General features: G+C 39.8%; 1 protein-coding gene across 6 annotated transcripts in view; it reads right to left on the minus strand.

The window, feature by feature from the left end:
* The window catches only part of atp2b1a (ATPase plasma membrane Ca2+ transporting 1a), a 58961-nt gene extending 37594 nt beyond the window's left edge, over window positions 1–21367 (minus strand). For 5 of the 6 annotated variants that reach the window (XM_074698738.1, XM_074698736.1, XM_074698742.1 and 2 more), the window contains exons 1-2: window positions 21235–21367; window positions 3583–4047 (exon numbers count right to left, since the gene is read on the minus strand). In XM_074698738.1, coding sequence (XP_074554839.1) covers window positions 3583–3775 — 193 coding nt within the window. In that variant the 5' untranslated portion in view covers window positions 3776–4047; window positions 21235–21367. Of the gene's footprint in view, window positions 1–3582; window positions 4048–21134 lie in introns of all 6 variants that reach the window. The other variant, XM_074698737.1, reaches the window with a different exon arrangement.
* Window positions 21368–23238: the final 1871 nt, after the last annotated feature.

Below are 23238 nucleotides of genomic sequence, written 5' to 3' on the forward strand. Positions count from 1 at the left end.
ACTGGACAAATAATTCTATAAATAACGTCTATTTCTTGATTAAATCACCTAAAGAAAATATAACATTTGATTCAGATAATATCACTGTCACACACAGAGCAGCCTCTAAGTTTTTCTTTTGCATTTTAATCTTTCATGTAACCCCTGTAAAAATTCATATTTAATCCGAATAGGGTGAATATGAACTTAAAGTGGCCTAGAGGCTAACTCCAGATAGACAAATGTAAGGATTTGGGATCCCTTCTGCTGGATGTCTTACAGCTTCAGTGTTCTACTTAGCTCTGTGCTTTCATTTTTTAGCAGATAAAACTTCAAATTAAATTTCTTAGTTTATTACTATACAGTGCAGAATGACACACTGATGGACTTTAGGACTGTAACTAGTGGTTGTTTTCCTGCACAGCATGAACTGGATGTGACGTTTTAAGGGATGCTGACTGTATGGTCAAAATAAACATAGTAAATAGAGTTAGCATGATGATACAGAGGCTGTAGGCTTTGTTGAAGCAATAACTACTCAACACCTCCAGCTTTTTTGTCTCTCCTCTCCACGTCAGTAAGACAAGTCGACTGTTTATAGGTTACGTAGCTTGGATTGACCAACATGTCAGACCAGACTACATCTTTGTGAACTCATTGCCCTCAAACTGAATTTCCTCAGTATGACAGCAGGCTTACAGTTACAATGTGTCATCGCTGAGTCCCAGTCATCAATTACAACAACCACGAGACGCCACTGTTTTCACAAGCTGAGTACTACTTTCCAATATTAGTCAACTGGTTCTGATGAGGTAGAAACATGGCAAAGTCCCCCTTCAAATGCCACTGACAGTTATGAAAACAACTGAATAACTACACGAGGAACAAAAAGGAAGTGAAGACTGAAACTGCACACTGAAGCAGAGACCACACGAACTGAATGAGCTTTAGGAATAAGTAAACCAGCACTTTCAGTCACACAAGATGATGAAGGAGCTCATCAGAGAAAATACTGGAGGTTAAATGCTTTTAAAGAAATATCTTCCATTAAGGTTGATATTCTCTGTGATTATCAGCCTTCAGGCTTCACCTTTATTCAGCTTCGGCACAGCGCTGTGACAGGTTAATGGTTCGTCAGACAAATGTAATATTCAAATACGAGTTTGGTGCAGTTGGTTGTTGCAGTTTAGAAAACCTATTGTTTGGTGTGTATTAATTTTCTAGCTCAAAGCATTAGCATGTTAATTAGCAAATCAATCTGAATCACATTACCATGAATTGCAGTCCAACTGGTCTCAAGAACAGTCAGCTTTAAGTGGTAGAACGGAAACAGCAGCACGGTAGATTGTATTTAGACTAATCCCAGCTGACAGACCACTGCTAAAAATTTGTCAGCGTGGAGTGGTACATCCATGCACAGCTGCAGCAGCGAAGTTCACTCGAACTTCTCTGGGTGAGGAAAAAGCGCTCGGAAATGTGGGGGATTAGACGAGGATTGGCTTAAGAGGTTCCAGAAATGGCCAACCAACTAATTAGAAATCCTTTTTCAATTGTCAAGCTCCTGTAATCTTAAATGATGGCTTAATTTCCCAAGCCAATGAGGAATGAGCTGATTGAAAGTGGAAGTAGGGGGGGAAAAAAAGCTTAGTGGCTGGCGACCAAGTGGAGCAGCAACCTGCTGCGAGGGGAAACAAAATGAGGATCTATCAGAGCTCATCAAGCACGGTACAGTTAGAAATAAAAAAAAAGAGGAATATTTGATTTAAAAAAAAAATTGGAAAAGACTGTTTTTGTTTGGTTAAGAAGCTGGCCAAATATTAAAATATTTGTTTGCACTTGGAATGCAGACTTAATTTCACATTCTCTGAGAATTAAAGGCCTGTTTTATAACATGAAAATGTGACAGCAAAACACTGAGTGCAGCTGAAGCAGACGTTTTAAAATCAAGAATGTGCTTATTTCTACTTTTTACTCAATTGCAAAACAACTATTCAAACAATACTCTCCCAAAAATGCCAAAAAAAAAAAAAGCAAGAGTGACTCCAACCATCCATGCTCTGGTAGAACAGGCTGGTTAGTATTTGAGTGGGAAGAATAAGGGCTCTTGTGAAACAGTGAATGTCACTCACTCTACAAATATGACAGGACTCCATGTTCGCCAACCTGACACAGCCACATGCATGTTTAGACAACCACGCTCTCTTTCAACCAGAAAATTCCTATTCAGCAATTTCTCCTCAGCTCAGACAGCGGTTTTCCAGTCTGCGTGACAGAGTGGGGGAAAAAGGGACTATATGTAGGGATGGGTACCAAATTAGGTACTTTTTTAGGTACCGACCGAATTCTGTCAAAAGTACCAGGTACCGATTCACGTAAAATCAAAAGGTACTATGTTTAGGTACCTAAATGTATCCTTGTGACTGTGAGGGAGTGGAAGAGTAGGTGATTTTCCATACTGGACAGGAACACAGCATTAAAAAGTTATATTGAAGCATAAATATGTTAAATTGAAAAACATCTATTTTATTTTATAAATAAATTAATAATTTTTACTACATAGCCACAAAAAGTACCGAAAATTGGTACCACTGAGTACCTTTACCGATTGCCAGGTACCGGGCATCGGCACCGTATCTTTTTAAATTTGAAAGGTACCCATCCCTAACTATATGTACACTATCCTGTCAATAAGCCAAAGGACAGGATCTTAAATAGTACGGGACTGATGGGAGGAGATGTTTTTGGGCACCGTGCAGTATTCATGGCTTTCCTCTTGGTCTAATGGAGCCTGGGAAATTTGTTTCTTTGCTTTTGAGACAGTGAATAGAGGACTGTTGCTGCCACAGTGAATGTGCGGTGCCGTTTTAATCTGGGATCAAACTGAAAATCCCCTCCCATAAGAGTTCAGTCAAGGTCATGCTGGCGATTAGGCAGACTGTCTATAGAGACAAACCGAGACAGGGAAATAGGGTTGTAGAAAAATGGCTAAAAAAGATTGAGAGAGGTGCTTTCAAGCGTTTCTGCATTAGCAAACGCTTTGCTGCAGCCTGTGACGACGTTTCTTTAACAGGACTCTCAGCATAATGCTATCTTTGTGTGTGTGTGGAGGTCGGCGGTGAAAGGATACCACACAGAGGAGACATTCAAAAGATGAACTCACTCCTTCCCTAACATGTTCAAGTCATTACTACCCAGCCTCCTGTTCAGTCCGCCACATGTGGGACGCTGACCTGCCTGCAGCCTGGTAATGTGCCCAGGCAGACAGCTGGTCTGTCTGAAGCCTGCACACAGAGACGCACAGACACGCACACACGGAGACACAGAGGTGAAAAGGGAGAGGGGGAGAGAAAGGGACATATCCACAGGTCTCGAAATAGAGCAGGACTGGCCCAGGTCAGAGCCAGCCTGCCTGGCCACCTGTCTGGCATATGAGTTTTCCAAGGAAGTGATGTCAAGGTATCCACATTGTGGATGACAGCGCCAATGACACGCCTCCTAAACTATGCAGCACATTAGCATTCCAGCAACACTGGCTACTAGCTCTGTTTGGATAACATCCTGTGTTTGATCCATTAATCATGCTGAGTGTGGAGGAAGCATTACCATCTACAGGCGATGTTTTTAACCGGTTGCAGAGTCCTTGGGTATCCTCGTAAGATTCCCCTATTTTGCTTATCGCCTCTGCTCCTCGCAGTTCCATAAGGGAGCGCAGCTCTTTGAGCGAGCAGCCAAACTCTCCATCGTGGTTGGCCTCCAGCATGGAGTTCTTCACCCCACTGTACGAGTTGTTCGCCATGGTCTCGCCGCCTCCCCGCTCTCTGCTTCGGCTCAACGGTAGGGGTAAAAATAAAAAGTGTTCCTGGAAAAGCTTAAATCCTCAAGGGTGCAAACACAGTGGTAGTTCCCATAAAGCAGCTGACGGGCCCTTCAGAGGCAGCTGGAGTCATGGGCCGGGTAGCAGGGCAGGGGTATTACAAAACAGGCCATTTCCCTCGGAGAGCTGAGTTCCTAGTCTTTCATGGTGACGAAGGATCACCCACAGAGGTGGAGATCACCATGCGTGCAGATCTGGAAGAGGAGAGAGAGGAAATTAGTGATACTACCGCAAATTATTTCTTCCAAAGGAGGGTTAAATAAGACTTTAAAAAACTCAAAGACAATTAGTGCTGAAACGATTCCTCGAATGATTCGAGGTACTCGATTACAAAAAATACTCGAGTAATTTTCTCCGCCTCGAGGAATCGTTTAATTTTAAAAAAAGATCAAAGAGTGGTATTTCAAATAGAGCTGAGGCCATATTAAGAGAGTTTTCAGACCCCTCAAGCTACCTCTTATACAAAATAGCAACTAGCAACAAATCTAGCTTCTTTTCTGGAGTTTGGAGACTAATGGGTCATTCTACGAAACGGGTGCCATTTGGGTCCACAACATTTGATGAGATGTACAAGGCACAAAAAATGTGTCAAAGTGTGTTTACAGATTTTGGAGCTACCAAAGCAAGTGCTCTTATTGACATGCTGTATCAGAAAATTCTATTTCTTGAAGAGAAAATTTTTCATTTGAAAAATAACTGCTCTTTAATCAAACAAAAAATGTATTTTATCCGATTACTCGATTAATCGATGGGATTTTCAGTAGAATACTCAAATACTAAAATATTCATTAGCTGCAGCCCTAGAGACAATAAATGTGTCAATAAATTCCAAAATGTTACGAACATCAAACTTGTCAGACAGACCCAAATATCAAAGCCTATTGTGAGGCAGGGACGTAACATAAAGCCTTAAACTTTAAGAGGCAACTGATCTTTTTTTTTTTTGCCATAAAAAAAAACAATTATGTCTACATTTAATCTGGTATCTAAAGTAGATTTTCATACCACAGAAAAATCCTCTTTGGATGAGTCCCCTTAGATGTCCCTCTAATAATACTCTTGTGTCAGTGTGTAAACAGTGTTCACATTAGCGTTTTTGTTTCTTTAAGATTACACCCATAAAATGAAAAAATGACACAGAAGTTTCAACATTTTACTGCGACAAAAAGGAAAGCACCGTAACCCTTGGAAAAAAAACACTCAGACACCGAGACGAGCAGCACAGCAATTAGAAAAAGTGTGTATGTTCCCTGACAAGAGATGTTTGATTAGCTGCACTTGGGATGTAATAAAATAATAATAATTTTGTCATCTGGACAAAAACACTTGTCAAGTAATGTGCACTCTGCCGCTCTGCGTTCCTGTCAGAGCGTCTGAGGGGAGAGGATCACTCAGCTCAAGCTGCTCTCAGGGTTTTTCTGCAGACTCTTTAAAAGGTAGTGCTTTCCCGTCTGCAATATTCATCTGCTAATAACGCTAAGTTATGACTTTACAGTTAAAGAGCTCACAGTAGCTTTCCCCAGAGCTTTGCCATTATTTGCCAGGTTACAAATGACTCACCCTGTTAGGTTTTATTTGCTTTGGGTGTGTAACACAAAATGAACCATGAAGTTTATTTAGAACTATGACTGTACTGGAGGAAATGTTAACAAAATTAGCCGATGCTAATAATCTTATATGCATATCTATGTATTAAATGGTCCCAGGCTGGAAGTCACACCTGCGCTCACTCCATTACCTGAGTCAAACCATTAGCCCTAATTATGGACATTTTTAATGATGGTCTCAGTAAATATGTATTTCTGATTTACTGAGGGTGATGGGTCAGCTTCCATTAGCTGTTCGTAGGTTGGTAATGCTGGTATCAAACTTTTAGCAACAGGGAAAAAAACTGTTTACTCCAAGACAAGCTCAAAAAAGTAATTAGAATCTCATATTTTGTGTTTTTTTTTTTTTCACTTAATTGTCCAAAAAAGTTTCTCCAGCCAAACTTGGTTGGAAGATGCAACACAGAACTTTTAAGTAACAGCACTGACAACTGTATCTGACTTTTTGTTCATCCCAAAAGGCAAAAACCTTAGGTGCTGATGAACTTTCTTTTTTCTAGTTGAAATCTCTAATGATAAATCTATTTTTGAGTTTTTGCACTGTACACTTTCTTGTATTGCTGCTATGATTGAATTTCCCATCAGGGATTAATAAAGTACATTCTATTCTATTCTATTCTATTCTATTCTATTCTATTTTATTATATAATATATTTCATTTTGACAAGAATAACTTGAAAAGTCAAATCTCTATTCCGTTCTTTTCTATTCTAGTCTATTCTATTTCATTCTGACAGGAATAACTTGAAAAGTCAAATCTCTATTCTATTCTATTCTATTCTATTCTATTTCATTCTGACAAGAATAACTTGAAAAGTAAATTCTCTATTCTATTCTATTCTATTCTATTCTATTTTATTTCATTCTGACGGGAATAACTTGAAAAGTCAAATCTCTATTCTATTCTATTCTATTCTATTTCATTCTGACAAGAATAACTTGAAAAGTAAAATCTCTATTCTATTCTATTCTATTTTAATTCATTCTGACAGGAATAACTTGAAAAGTCAAATCTCTATTCTATTCTATTCTATTCTATTCTATTCTATTATATTATATTATATTTCATTCTGACAAGAATAACTTGAAAAGTCAAATCTCAGGCCTGTGTTCACTTACAGAGCTTTTCTGCAGTGGAAGCACAAACAACCTTCAAATCTCTTGATATTTGTTTTTATCCAAGGAAACTATAAACCACATACAAAATGGATAGAAAAGGATAAAAAGTTGATATTAGCAGTCTTCTCCTTGCCCTTTATCTATGAACACCAACAACATGGTGGCACCCAAGATTTGATCAATTTTCAACTGAAATTCCTGTGTGCGCAGCAGCAAAAAACAGCTTCTGAAGTATGTGGGATACTTGAGTTTAAAATGGATACTGACACTGGTGGACATGAATGCACAATCTAACTTTTTAAGTCCTGATACCATTACTGATGCCTGGTGTGGGGTATCAGTCAATACCAATACTGATCAGACCCAATACAGGTAACTGTTTAACATTCTTTATTCCTTAAAATGAGAATGAGACTCTTCTGAATCTTTTGCCAACTTCAGGCTTTTCTAACTTTGTAAACCAAAATAAAATGAAAATGTAATTTAAAGGGACTGTGTCATTATTTTATTTGTAAGTACTGAGAGGAAATACTATTAAACTGTGAACCCACCAATGGATAAGTGAGAAACTAAACTTGCACATATTGTATGTAGGGATGGGTACCTTTCACATTTGAAACAATACGATGCTGATGCCCGGTACCTGGCAATCGGTATCGATACTCAGCGGTACCAAGTTTTGGTACTTTTTTGTGTTTATGTGGTTAAAAATATCAATTTGTTTAATAATGAAATATTAAAAAAAAAACAATTTAACAAATCTATTCTTCAATATATAACCTTGCAATGCTGTGTTCATGTCCAGCATGGAAATTCGCCTACTCTTCCACTCCCTCACAGTCACAAGGATGCATTTAGGTACCTAAACATGGTACCTTTTGGTTTTACATGAATCAATGCCCGGTACTTTTGACAGAATTCAGTCGGTACCTATAAAAGTACCTAATTCGGTACCCATCCCTAGTCACTGATATTCAATCTTACTTTCGGAACCTGTATCAGACCAATACCCCTTACCAGGATTGGTTAGGTGCATCCATAGTCACAGCTGTACATTTTTTCTATAGACAACATTACTGTGGAACTATCATTTAGCTATTTAGTTGAATCGCCTTAAACATCTATGGCCTGTTTAATGGAAGTGGCTTCTTTTTAATTGGTTCTCTGAAAACGACCAAAATACAAAACCCTTTATTCATCTCAGTATCTTAAGGATGCACATAAGGATTCAATTTTACTTTGTAATGGTAATTTTTCACTTCAGTGGTTTTATATTCTATTTAATTGCTTTTCAAAGAGACCCTGTTTGAACATTCATTCAAGGACCACAGACTGAAACTTGCCCTTTGCCTAACTCTGGCATACTTCAGAAGTGTTGATTAATGCGCATTATCCCTATAAATAAAATGAATAAATAAAATGATTAAATGTCTGAATTAATCGATATTGATTTATATTCAGATGTAAAAGCAGTGTGGTGATGGCTTACCACCAAAAACTAAAAGGAAATCAAGTTAACATTAGTTTTAAAGTGGAAAGAGTGATCTCTTTAATCACTACAAGGCAGATCTAAACGCTAAAGAGGCAGTTACCCCTACTACTACAACCAGGTGTTAAATAAAGCATCAGAGGCAAATCCTTTTATCTAGAGAACCATGCAACTGTATCATAGACCCCTGCTGTGTTCAAACAACATACAGTAGGTCTGTTACTGAGTGAGAGGAAAGCCAGCAGCCTCCCCACAGTGGGAGCGGTGGGGTAGTGTAGTGTAGCAGGGAGCCGGTGACTGATTACCTCAGGAAAAGCCTCCTGTTTAATCTAATTAAGACTATCTGCGGCATCGGGAGCTCCATGGTGCTCTACATGGGAGAGGAGAGTCCATTCTCATGAGAGGCTGCTGTCCATTCAGCTCTAATCAGCTCAGCACAATGACTCTGATTCATTCATGTCCAACAAGTTGATAGGAATTTATCTTAGTGCGACTTAACAGAAGAATTACAAAGGCTGAGGAACTGGAGGTGTTAATCGCTGTAAAGGAGGGCTTGATGAATTTCTTACACCCACAGGGGACAAAAGTGGATTTTTTATGTTGATAAATCAAGAAAGGTTGGATTATTTTAAGCCAGGGACAGCTTAATGAAATATACAGTGCAGTTTGAGTCGGAAAGCCCTGGGGAAGTCTGACGGATCAATAAAGAATGGCACCAGCGCAGACAGACAGACAGACAGACAGACAGACAGACAGACAGACAGACAGACAGACAGACAGACAGACAGGGACATCATTCCCAGCCTGGAAAAAAAGCTTCAGTTATCTCTCAGCTGGGGGAGGATTTAATCTCTTTCTGGCTATAACAGAAACCAAAACACGCTCAAGAGAACACCATTTTTCTGTCTTCAAACTAAACAGGATTTCAAACATGCACACTCCAAACTTAAACATCCTAAAAGCCAAAATATGTCACAACTTTAAACTGGGACGCAGATGCAAGACAGAGAGAAAATGTACGAATGAATGCTTGCAGCTTATTCCATTGAGATTCTTGGAAACTATTCTGTCACATGTCGAGATTCTATTTGGAGCCATCTGCCATGGAAAACGGGACAGGATTCATTATTTATTACACAGCATAATTGCAGGGCCGGGAGTGTTACTGAGGTAGGAGAGATCGCAGAAATCCCCATAGTGAAGGGGAGATACTGTGGGACTTCTGTTACACACAACAGGTTTGTGCTGAGGCCTTTTGTGAAAGGTAGAATATCTGCTAAGAAATGCCCAACTTTTTATGAATTCCACTCGAAAACAACTAACTTTCTAATAGTGTCTATGTTAGACTCATATTTCTGTTGCTTCAGTTCCATCTATGAAGGAAAGTTGCACCTCTCCTAGCACGTGCCTGTGTGACAATAAGTGAGCAAGTTCGACACACACACGCCTCTTGACAAATGACATCTTAAAGCTGTCATCAGGTCCTGGAGCAAGTTTGGCCAGATATGAAGTATCTCTGCGATGCTCAAAGACAAACAAGAAAAGGATTCCATCTCCTGGATTTGGGAGTCATCTCAACCTTAAAGTGCTACTCCAGGATGGAACAAGTTGGGTCCTATCACAAGGTTTAGGGCAGAAATTACCCCTACAGCAGTGTTTTTGTGCAGCAGAAGCCCAGAGCGCTCACACCAAACACCCCCTCCCTGCTCCTCTGCCGGTTTCCTCTGCACTCAGACGGGGCCATTTTTTACTTGACCAAAAACACAAATAAACGGACTCCCACCGAAAAAGTCTGATATCAGTCTGCTTTCACGCTTTATTTAGAGAATTTTCAGCGCGTTACTTTCACACAAAAACACCGCTAAATAAGGCTCTAGTTTTCATCGTGTCGTAAAACGGCGCTACCTCCGCTGCAGAGCCACAGATGGCTACGAGGCGCTCGCCGCTGTATCAGTCCGCGCGTGGTGTGCCAGATATAAACAAACGCAGGTAGTCTGCCAGGACAAAAAAATGCAATGAGTACTAGAGCCTCATTGTGTGAAAGTAACGCGCTGAAAATTCTCTAAATAAAGCGCGAAAGCAGACTGATATCAGACTTTTTCGGTGGGAGTCCGTTTATTTGTGTTTTTGGTCAAGTAAAATATGGCCCCGTCTGAGTGCAGAGGAAACCGGCAGAGGAGCAGGGAGGGGGTGTTTGGTGCGAGCGCTCTGGGCCTCTGCTGCACAAAAACACTGCTGTAGGGGTAATTTCTGCCCTAAACCTTGTGATAGGACCCAACTTGTTCCATCCCGGAGTATCACTTTAATCTACAACAACCACCAGGGCTGGGGGATATTTCAATGCATAATGATTAGGGGTGCACCGTTTACAATTTCCTGGCCAATCACCCATTTTCAAAAAGCCTGACCTGCCGATACCGATTTTTACTTTTTATTTTTTATAACTGACAGCATACACCTTCAATGTTCCAATCTTATTTAAGTGAAAATCATTAAACAATATCTTTAAAACAATAAAATCTTTATGTTTCAACTTAAACAACCAATAAAGTGTCCTGAGTTTTAGGCCTCAGAGCAAAAAGCAATAAAGGCTGGCTGTCAGACCTTCCCAGAGGTATATAAGATCAGTTTCAAATGCAAGGATGGGCTGATCACCGATCTCTGATCACTGATCACCGATCCTCCAAAATTAAGGAAATTGACACAGATCAATCAGTGCATGTCGACTAATGATTGTTTTTCAAAAGTGTACTAATGCGTACCTTGGTTTTAGGGTCACAGTTCAGTACATTTTCGGTACAGTATGGAACAACGCAAAACCATTTCCCTGGTTTAGCATGTTTTTTAAACCAAAAACTTGCCATTATACAGCGAGGGGGGAGGCTCTTCAAGCTCCGGTTGGTCGTTAGCAGCAGCCATGATGCATAATTCAGACACAAGCTCCTGTGGCTACGGAAGCTCTTTGATATTCATCTTCTGATTGGCTCACCGTGAGACGTGACACGTTCGCATGATATGCACATGATAGCAAAGCACCAATCACAGACCACTTTCCTCATGAATATTAAAACACCTTCCCTGCTCAGCCAATCATAAACGAGTACTCACATGAATATTAACGAGCCATGTGCAGCGGCTAACGTAAACTTGCTGTACTCGTTCGAATACAGCACTGTACCGAACCCAACGGCCTTATGGAGCGGTTCGGCACAGATACATGTACCGTTACACCCCCAGAAAACGCCCATTCTCTTTTTATACTAGACTCATTGCTGATGTCCTTTCTCAATAAACTGAAGGAATCCTAATTCTTATCCCCGAAAACAAGCCAATCTACAAAAAGTGGAAGTTCACTTTGAGACCCTATTAATCTTTTTGAATTACAGAACCCAGCCCCAACATGATTCCCTGTATATCATCCCCTTCTTTTTCTCCTGTCCCACTTTCTAGCAGTCAAATCAAAATAAAGGCTAAAAGCCCTGAAAACTACTCTGAGAATCAGTACAGATTAGTTTGCCCAATGTGGCTAGCATTAGCAGAGCTAGCCAACAGCACTCAGTCGTCCATGCAGGTTACATCCACATGGTCAAGAAGTTTTCAACCAATATAACGTGACACAGCGTCACCATTAACTGGATCAAAATAAACCTTTGGGGTGACACAAGATGTCCGTGCTTGATTATATCCAGGTAGTTAAGTGTTAAGTGTAGTTAAGCTACAAAATGGTGGCACTATAGGTAAGACATGAGGGGCCTGTACCAAGAAGCGAATGAACACGTCTGAGATCTCTCGCTGTTACTTGGGCTGAGTTATTATGATAAGCAGTACTATGGAGCTGGACATCAACTCGGTCAGTGAACACAGGGTCTTCCAGTCCTGAGCAGTGCGCGCTCACATAAAATAAAACATAACAAAGAATAGAATTACTTTATTGATCCCAAAATGGGAAATTATGGGAAAGGGGTGGTGTTTACAGTGTCTGACCAAACCCAAACACAGAGAAACAGGACAAACCTTGCAGAGCAGCTTACTTTACCCAGTAGGACCAGACATTTGTCCTTCAATGATACAAAGATTTCGAATATATAATCCAGACTAAAAGCAACACTGTTGCTGCAGCAAAAGACAGGACAGGAGGGAATGCTGGCAGAGAACTGTCGACTCTGTTAATGCGTAAATTTGTGAGATTATACAATTTATTGTCCTTAGTCATTTAAACTGTCCGATTAATTCATTGGACAGTATAAATGGGCAGCACTCTGTTCACTCAATGCATTTTATAAATGAAATGTATTATTATTATAATTACTATTACTGTTGTCATTATCTTCCTTCTGACAGGCAGAGACCTTGACCAAAACCAATTTTAGGATGTACTGACACTAATTCCAAAAATACAAAAATACACTGACTGGTAAGTTGGGTCTTGGACATTAATGTTATGAAGAATTTTCCTGTTACTGTGGTAGTACCGCCACAACCAAAGGTGATAAATGAATTAAGTAACTTTATAATTCAAAAAAAGCTTTTTACAACTTGGTCCAAGAAACATCTTGGGTCTGAATTGATAACTTTACTAACGGCTCAAACTGTAAGGGGGTGATTTTTTTCTTGCTCAGGAGTTTAGAAGATGTTAAGATCACAAGCTTGTCCAATCAGAGGCACAGCTCACATGACTGACAGGTCTGGCACCCTAGATGTTAGTTAGGGGACTCAAAGCCCGCCTCTTGAGTCAGCATTTCCAATATGGCCCCAGCCGACAGCTGGCTTCAGTAAACAGAAGGGTGGTATCAGGAGATCACACCCATATTTTATACAGTCTAGGGCTGCAGCTATTGAATATTTTAGTATTCGAGTATTCTACTGAAAATCCCATCGATTAATCGAGTAATCGGATGAAATACATTTTTGTTTAGTTAAAGAGCAGTTATTTTTCAAATGAAAATTTTTCTCTTTAAGAAATAGAATTTTCTGATACAGCATGTCAATAAGAGCACTTGCTTTGGTAGCTCCAAAATCTGTAAACACACTTTGACACATTTTTTGTGCCTTGTGTATCTCATCAAATGTTGCGGACCTAAAAGGCACCCGTTTCGTAGAATGACCCATTAGTCTCCAAACTCCAGAAAAGAAGCTAGATTTGTTGCTAGTTGCTACTTTGTATAAGAGTTAGCTTGAGGGGTCTGAAAACTCTCTTAATATGGCCTCAGCTCTATTTGAAATACCACTCTCTGATCTTTTTTAAAATGAAACGATTCCTCGAGGCAGAGAAAATTACTCGAGTAATTTTTGTAATCGAGTACCTCGAATCATTCGAGGAATCGTTTCAGCTCTGATACAGTCTATAGTTAAACTAACTTCAAAGTCATGTGGGGTGGTTTTCTAAGAAAAAATATAAACATCTTACTCCCTTCCCTTTATATTTTAAGTAAGGAGTAATTTGTTAAGATGCTTCTTAACTTCTTTTATCTACTTTTGACCCGTTTCAGTTTGTGCAAAAAGGCAAATTTATTTCAGGACTCATCATCATGCACCTGTCACGAATATGTGACTCATCTCAAAAGGGAGGAAAATATCACTATGCACACATGCAGCTCACACAAGCCAACAATTAAGAATGCAAGTCTTTGCCTTCTCTATTCTCCCGTCTTCACATCTTCACAAGCCCCTCACCCCAAACTCACACCCACCCTCACCCCACCACAGCCACCACAGCGCCGGGACCCAGGAAGTGCCAACATTTGCTGTGCTGCGACAGTTTCGGGTTGCGGAGCAGGTCACATGTCACAACAGTGGAAAATCATTGTGATTGGATCTCAAAGCCAACAGCTGGCATGGTATGGTTGAATGACAGAGGCTGGGGTTAACCCTTTCTTCACCGCAGCTCAGCGTGATGAGGATATGTCCATTTCAAACACAGGCCCAAATCTCAACCAAAGATATTTCAGGCTGCTCTCACATATTGAATGCACTCTACATTTGCTGATTTACACGGATGCAAAAGCAGAAACAGAAACAGGACTGCAGTGTTTGAAACTAAGAAATATACCCATCTTCTTTATCTTTGTTTCCACGCTAAGGAAACCCTCTGGCAGTTCATACACCCCTACGTGCCAACAACTCGATGCAAGTCAGGGATAGCAATTCTAGGGATCCCTCTGCAATGGAGCTGCCTAATGCGAGGGGTTGGTATTTTTAGCCTTCCCCAGACTGTCCCTTCCCCCCACTGCTAGCCATTGCTGAACTGGGTCAGGCCATGTAAATGTAGAGGGTACAAAGCAGAGGCACCCAGCCCTCCTTGTGTGCTGCGTGGCTCACGGCTGAGAGCGCTACATCACCCTGCACGCTGAAGCCTCTACACAACCCTCCAACGCTGTCAGGCTGCCAATTCATATGTAGTCACAGGCGGAGTGGACACCATCAACACGCCTTTCCCTGGCTCTTGTTACCTCATGTATGGAGGGGCGTGTGATTGTGTCTAAAATGAAAATAAGTCTTTATCTTTCTGACCTGGGTGTCAGGTGTCATTAATCAGGGATGAGCCATTTAATGTTGTGTATACAGGTAAAAGGTGTGATGTTGTGAGTGTGTTATTGATACATAACACGGTTACTTTATTTGATTTGGGTGTGAAAGACTGTGTGTTTTTTTTTTTGTACAGTTGCCTTCATGAATCATTAAATTGGACAAATATAACAAGTGCAGATGAAAACACTGGTCTGAAAACTGGGCAGGATTTGGGGACACAAATTCTAAAAGCAGGAATTAATGTGGAAATTTGAAGAGCTGCAACAATTCGTCATCAAAATCGATTACATCGACTATGTTTTTATTGCTGTTGCCATAGAGTGAAATTGAACACCAAGCAGTAAATGCTCATCTGTGAGTTCAGTTCCCTGCATGAGATGAGTGTTTATAGATACTTTTGTGTAAAAAAATTGCTGGTTTCATACATAAATAATATTGATGAGGAAAAATCTCTACAGGCCTGACGGCACTGTGCGCTGACAGAGTCAGATTTAGACGTGATTTAGAGAAATAAAAGTTCACTCACGTCTTCTTCACAGGGATTGAGTCACAAACTAGTGTCAAAACACTCATAACTTTTTAAAAATGAGGATGTTTATTCCTTAGAGCTCATTTAAGATAACACTACACCGGTATGACAACAACTGCACTTCATTTTTACTTGCTCACATACCACAGAGCTGACCAATCAGGAGCGTAGGGATGGGTACCTTTCACAAATGAAACGATACGGTACAGATGCCCGGTACCTGGCAATCAGTACCAGTACTCAACGATACTCATTTTCGGTACTTTCTTGTGCTTATTTGGTAAAAAATATCAATTTAATTGTTTATTTTTTTGTTTTTCCATTTGAAACATTTATTCTTTAATAGTATTTTGACCTTGTAATGTTGTGTTCATGTCCAGTATGGAAAATCACCTTCTTTACCACTCCCTCATAGTCACAAGGGTGCGTTTAGGTACCTAAACATGGTACCTTTTGATTTTTTGTGAATGGGTACACGGTACTTAGGGATGGGTACCGAATTAGGTACTTTTAAAAGTACCGACCGAATCCTGTCAAAAGTACCGGGTACCCGTTCACGCAGAATCAAAAGGTACCATGTTTAGGTACCTAAATGCATCCTTGTGACTGTGAGAGAGTGGAATAGTAGGCAATTTTCCATGCTGGACATGAACACAGCATTGCAAGGTTATATATTGAAGAATAAATATGTTAAGTTGAAAAGAATATATATTTTATTATTAAACAAATTTATATTTTTTACCACATATACACAAAAAAGTACCGAAAATTGGTACCGTTGAGTACCGGTACCGATTGCCAGGTACCGGGTATCAGTACCGTATCGTTTCAAATGGGAAAGGTACCCATCTCTACCGGTACTTTGACAGATTTTGGTCAGTACCTATAGAAGTACCTACTTCGGTACCCATCCCTACTGGAGCGAGAACCTAACTCAGGGGGTAAGTCCAATTAAAAACAAGAAAAGCACATTTCACAAAAGTTGGACACAGATATGAGGTGATGTAGGAAAAATATAGAAATATTTGTATAGAATGAAAACTATGGAGTCTAGAGGGTTAATATCTCATAGATTTTTACATCCAGTTGCTGAACACTTTGTATTTTAGACATGATTGATAAACTTATCATGTTCAGGATGAATTTTACAGGTCTGCACTCTTTAGCACTGAGGTAAAACACAGTCCAAACTAGGTATAACCACACAATATAATCACGATTTATTGATTAATGAAACAAAAAATAATCATTACTTAGAGCCCCCAAAATTTCTAGAATGAATCAAAAAAACTGTGGTTGTTTGTACTGATGTTTTTTTCTGAAAAAGAAGTGGTCAAAATCAAAGATATAGAGCAGGAATAAACACTTCTGGGCTTTGAATGAAACCCGAAGCAGAATAAGAACCTGTGATTCATCAATTACTTAACGAACCTCATCAATGAATGCATCAGGAAAGAAGTCACACAGAGTGTGTTATTCTGCTGTTTCACATCAGTGTGCCTTGCAATCATTCTGTTATCTGCATAAGTGGTGAGGGAACATGTGGTGCAATCATTTCCTTTTCATTTGCTCAACAACTCCAAGCGTGAGTGTCCTGAAATTCTGTCGCCAAGGTTTAATAATGAGGAACACCATTAAAAATTAGTTTCTCTGGGAGACTCATTTCTTTTTACAAAAGAAAGAGTAAAACCTCAGCCTTGCTTATATTAGTGCTGTGGTGTGGTCACCCATGACTGAGGATATGTTACAATATTTTTCCCTCACAGGAAAGTGCGCCTGGAGGGATGCTTTTATTGTGCCATTACAGAGTCCTTCGTTTCCATAGGATGGAAAATATTCCAAAATGGAGGATCTTTCATCGAGCCACTTTGAAGATGAGAAGCTCTCTGTGCTCTCTGTCATGTGTGGTCCTACATGGCAGCTCAGTGGCCTGAGGTCCTGCTGCCCTGCCATTTGCTGCCACAGTCTGACCTTGCTGTCCTATTTGTTCCCATTTCAGGACACACTAATGTTGAGCATTAAACTCATTTCACCAAGACCTAGAGCAGGGGATGGGATTTGTGAAAGTCAATGTACACAGTATGTCATGTGTGCAGCTGTAATAGACTGATGCAAGTACGCAGTGGATGTAAACCTGTATATTATGATGTTATATTCAATGAGATTTAATATATTCACTGCAACAAAGATGCCCTAATGCGACAGCTTGTTTGGATAAAGAAAATTATCTTTGCAAATCAAGTCCTGAAGCCCACCAGCTTTCAGAATCGCCAAATCAAAACTTATCATAACCAAAATCCTTAATGCCTGGTAGACTGATACATAGCAGAATTAAACCTTTTTATTTTCTTGATGACTAATTGGTGATATTTCGCCGTGTGTGCTCTGGGGTTATTTCAGTGGGCAGGATCAAAGTTTCTCAAATTAGTTTTGTCAAATTGTCAAATTTGAGCCCTCTTAATCTCCCTGAGGAATTTATTATATAATAACTTTAAAGCTCCTGTGTTGGTAATGAAACAGATGGAAATTCATGCATATGCCTGTCTATGACCTGCAATGACAAACCAAACTTTGAGCATCAAAATGAGGTGCTGCTTTATTGTAATCTTTTCATACTCAGTACGGCTGTAGAGGGTAGGCGTCAGACAATTCAACCACGGCAAGGACAATTTTTCTTTAACTTTGTGATCAATAGAAAATTAAAATATAAAATAAATATATTTTGTGACACGATAAGGAAAGAAATAAGGGATATGAGACAATGATAGTGACACAACCTAATCTTTGGCAGAGGAGCTTTAACTTGTAAAAAGGAAAAATATTTAATCACTGTACTAAATGGAAATCTTAGTTTTATTTTTAGTCAATATATGATCTCATAAAACTAAAAGGTTGACATTTTCAATAAATTGATTCATGGAAATTGTAATTAGGCATGCCATTACTGCTTTTGGCCTTAATCTCATAACTGATGGAACAGGGGATTCTGAAGTAGACAGACCTGTCAGTAATAACCTGCCTTCAATCATTAATCTGTTAAAGTAAATGATCATATAATCAAAAAATAATGTCTCCATCTTTGTTTTAAACAATTCCCTGACAGTCTTGCTTTATCACCAACATCTTATGAATAGCTAATGGTTTACATAAAGAAAACTAAATTTGCATAAAGATGAAACTATACTTGCTTTATCACTGTTTATCTTATATAACAGAATAACACATGATTCTACTTTTCGATATCCATAAAAAAATTAAAATCTAAAGCTGTGCTGTACAGATTTTATCCAAATACTTTTCATTACTAAACTCTGAGGGAAAGATTCAAATTAATGTATGGTAACAGATAATTTAAAGTCTGGTGTGATGTAACAACTGTGTTAGAAACAGCCTTGGGTTTTTTTAAACACGAGCATGAAAAGAAAGATAAGCAAAACTTCATCTTCTGTCAGGAGATAGTACCATAAACACATTGTAGTTAACAGAAAAAAACAGACTATATTTAGCTTTCCATGTCAGTGTTCATGAGGCTCAATGTCACCTTAGATTACTGACCCACAGTGGCTTGCTCTCCCAAATAGTGACCAAAATCCAACAGAGGAACACACATTAAATTCAGGACAAATGCTTGTGTGCTCATTTTTTAGGCTGTGCTTGTAAATGACTGAGGTGCAGAGCATGACAATGAAATCAGCGGACATATAAAGCAGCTGCAGTGGACGCTCTTCTGCTATGAGTTAGAGGCAGAGCTGACAGGTGATAACTGCCTGGAAGAAAGTGCACTCAGTATGCTGCATTACTTTGCAGTGAGTCTCGCTATGTGACTACTAAAAACTCCTGAGCCATGAGACGCAAACAGCACTTACTTTTACAGCAAGCTATAATGTAAGATTAGCAGAGTACTACTCCTGCTCGCACTCCCCAGCGTGGTCAATTAACTTCATATGAAATGCATTAAGGATAAAACCTGGAGGTGTAGTCTCGAAAGGATGTTGGCCTACAAATGCAAAAAAGAAAAGCAATGTCCAGCTGGGAAACACTGCCAAGAAACCTTGTATAATCTTTTCCTCAAAATATTTTAAGACAATGGTACAACTACTGAATCCTGTCCTGAAACTGCTGCCTGTAGTCAATCATTACAGAAAAAGAACATAGCAAGGAAGAAATAAGAAAAGATATTTTTGTCATTCTTGAGTGACAGCAACAGTCTCAGTTCAAAGGGCTCAGACACATCCACAGATTGTGTTACTGCCGATTTCAGTGAATCATTAAGTAAACCCATAGTGTTGTAAGCTGAACAATATAGATATAATGAGATGTCAATCATTGTTTTACCTATATTTTCCATACAGAAATACAGATATATCTGATTCAAAACTTAACTCAAGCAGCTGTCAGAGAAAAAAACAAGATAATAAAATCTATGGCAAGGTGGTCTGACAAACACTGGGCAGTGACTTGCTTAGCCTACATTTAATTATGTAATATATCTACAGATAACTGTCCTACACCAGAGTGTCACTCTTTGTAATATCTAGCAGTTTATCCCTTAAAGGTCAGGCTATATTCTGTGTACAAATGCATTTGGAAAATGCTGCAAACCTATTTGCAATCCACTATGGGATCACAAGTCATTACACACACACACACTCAGGAAGACACTGCTTGCGCTGCAGCAAAGCGGGTGCAATTTAATTGGATAAGGAGTGATCCCTTCAACTAGACACCGAAAGGTGCTCAGTGGCTGCACTCTACATCCACCTGGAAACATGTACGCATTGTTGACGAGTTCACACTACATTGTCAAACAAGGTCAAAAGTGTAACACTATTTCGTGTAATCAACTTGCACTGGCTGAAAAGCTTAGGAAACACGAGATACTCCACCGTTATGAAGCAACTGTGGCATGGTCATTTAAAGCGACATGCTAGATACATGTCAGGTGTGCAGCTGAAAACGAACGAATTTCTTCATTAAAGCTTGCACATAATGTGAAATTTGGGTATTTTGAATGATAATTTACATTCTTTTAATATGAAAATACTCTAAGAAATAAATTAAACAGTAGTTTAGTACCGACCGGCTGATTTTGCGGATAACAGCTGGGTTCAGGATGAGGTAACGGATAACACAAATCCAGTGGGGAGCAGAATTCGACATGACACCATTAAATGATATTCCACGAATGGCTCTTTAAACTTTAATATCGTGGAGCCACATTCTGGTCGATTAGGAAGGTGGATAATAAAAAAAATACATATTTTATTTCATACATTTATCTTTTCATTGCTGTGAGCCTGACAACGACACAACTTTCATTCACCCGAGTTACATTGGTGCATCTTTGAGCACCCGAATTGTCCGCGTGAGCACCCGCAGCGCGAGGTCCAATATTCGCTCCAGGCCGGATAACATTTCGTTATCACCAAGATAACATTTGCCACCTGACATAAAATTTCAATCATACGCATGAGATATCAAACACATTAAATGACGGGTCTTCAAACGCGTCTGATTGTAGAATGAAATAGTTTCTCGTGAAGATGTAGGGGTCCAGTTTTAAGGGACTGTCGGTATTTCACAGTGAGTTTACAAATGACGAGCCCTAATATGTAAACGTCAGCCTGCTGTATGTGAAAGACAGCAGCGTGTGTAGTCCAACATCAAAAAACCACGATCCACGCTAGCGTACAATGTTAGCCAACTAGCTCCCAGGCGTTAGCTTATGGCAATTATACAGAAGGAAAATACACAAAACCGACTTCCAACAGAATGTCAAGTCCAAAAACTTTGCCCAGAGCAATGCACATGTATAAATAAGCTACTGAGAAGCAGAGAGGATTTGGCAGCATCCTGACTGATTAGCTACCTGGTTTGAGACGCCCAATGTCAGTATGTATCCCACATATAACGTTAGCGATGTTAGCTTGCTGTAAAGCTAACTACCCAAGGCAGCTACCCACCGGTGACTGGCCCTCGTTGATCTTTGCACATTAAATGAAGACTCACCCATGAGGCTTTTCCTTGCAGTATCTAAAAACGTTGGAAGCAGCCCTTGTCTTGGGGCGTCAAATAGTGCTAGCAGAGAAATATAACCAAAAATACTTACTCCGTTCTCTGAAGAGCTCCCCAGAACCCTTTCTCCCGATAACTCCCCTCAGTCTCACCAAAGACTAGACTCTCTCCCCTGATCTGAGGTAAAATCCCGCCCACTGCGCTGTCACAACCACAACCAAAGTCTTCATTCGGAGCTGACAAGATAGATACCTGCTCCTGTGAGCGTGGGGACACACATGGCCACGAGACAGAGGCCATACTACGCATGCGTGCGATTTTCTAGATAACTCTTCAAACTACACTTACTTCACAATTTACCACAGACAGTGTTTGGCGATATTCACCAGTTATGAACTATGAAAAATGTTGCTGTGCGAAAAAATATTTCATTCTCTTGGAACTCGTCCAGTTCATGATTTAGCTATTTACTGGAGCCAAATTTGTCCTTTATTCAGCAGCATAAAGAATAATATAAGACCTGGGCAATGAAAGATAACCGACAATATTTAGGACACAAACAGTTAAAAGATAAGAGGTCCAGTCTCGCTGACGTACACTGACAAACCCGGAAGTATGTATCAGGGAATCATCTCGCTGAGCTGGGCTCCTTTCTGTCACAACACCGCCGGGGACACGTGATGCACGTCAAAAAGAGGATGGTTATGGACCGCTGGTGTGGATTCCCATTGGCTTAACCGGCATATCAGTCGCCTATGGAAACGGTTACGTCATGATCTCCTCGTACTCCCTCTTTGCTCCCGTGTCGCTTTATAATAACAGGATTATTCAACAGTCTCCCCCTCCATCATGTGATGCTGCATGTAAAAAGTAGGCACCGAAACTTCACTGCTGCATCGTTTCTGCTGTCTGACAGCTTCGGCTACACAAGGCTCTTCCCTGGGAGCCTAATCAAACCTGACGTCATTCTTTCCATGACGTAGCGCTTTTTTTTCTTCTTCATCTGCGGAATCAATGCCTGTATTCTTTGCAGTTCTTTGGCCCTACTGAGATGCAGTCACACACTTCAGCCTCTCTTTTGCTGGTGCCAAGAGCAATGGAATGAATTGCATTATAACGCAAGCAGAGGTCACTGACTCCTATTATGCAGTGATAATTAAGCTGCAGACAATTCATGGGCCAGCAATCATAGAATATTACAGTGCCAAAAACGTTTATCACCTATTATGTGCAAGATAAACAGATAATGCATTATATGGTGTGAATTAGAAATCGCTACAATATGCATCATACACAATCATCTCCAATGTGCATGACCAGTCAGAAAAAGAAATTGTAACTTCTCTGTTTTATGTGAAGTCTTGTCACTTCATAGTGGAGCCCAAGTTGGAACTGACATGAGTGGTGGTAGATGATAAACAGAAAACAACTCCAGGAGAGGTCAAACCTCAGTGTAATGTGCTTGCTGCCTCGACATAATGGAATTTATCATTAACACAATGACCCTATGAACACAGAAGCATTTAACTCTACAGATTTGTAAACAGGGGAAAAGGTCAACATGTTTGTGCCTGTGTGCAATTTTCAAGTTGGGAAACATCGATTCAGTAGTTGACGTGTCACATTTTCGTCAAGGGAGTGAAAAAAAATGTGGCACAGAAAAGGGGAAGAGGGGAGGCTGGAAAAAAATGTGATTTATGTAAGTTGTCTTGTGTAATTATTTGGTAAATGTCTGTGTAATTGAATCATTTTTTCAGTCAGAAGAAGAAAAGGAAAAATTAAAAGCACATTATTTTAGGCATTTGATTGGTGGATCCAGTAAAATAATAGAACGCTTTAATATTTTTATGATGAACTCTGAGTTATGCAATGAGGAAGCATTTTGCTGTGTGTGAGGTAAGATTCAAGAAGAAACATGGACAGAATATTGACCAAACTTGTAGAGGCAGCTGTCAGTGTCAGCCAGTCATTTCTAGGTACACATATGCATACCCACACCCCTCACACACTTCTAAGCTGTCAGTCAAGCTTCTTCTCTAAAACTTCAAATCAGATCAGTTGCAAATAGATGCTTCAGTGCTGCTATGTTTCTTGAACA

The sequence above is a fragment of the Halichoeres trimaculatus genome, unplaced genomic scaffold (assembly GCF_033239565.1).
Source record: "Halichoeres trimaculatus isolate MK-OKI-2021-1 unplaced genomic scaffold, fHalTri1.1 fHalTri1_scaffold_21, whole genome shotgun sequence".
Classification (NCBI taxonomy): Eukaryota; Metazoa; Chordata; class Actinopteri; order Labriformes; family Labridae; genus Halichoeres; species Halichoeres trimaculatus.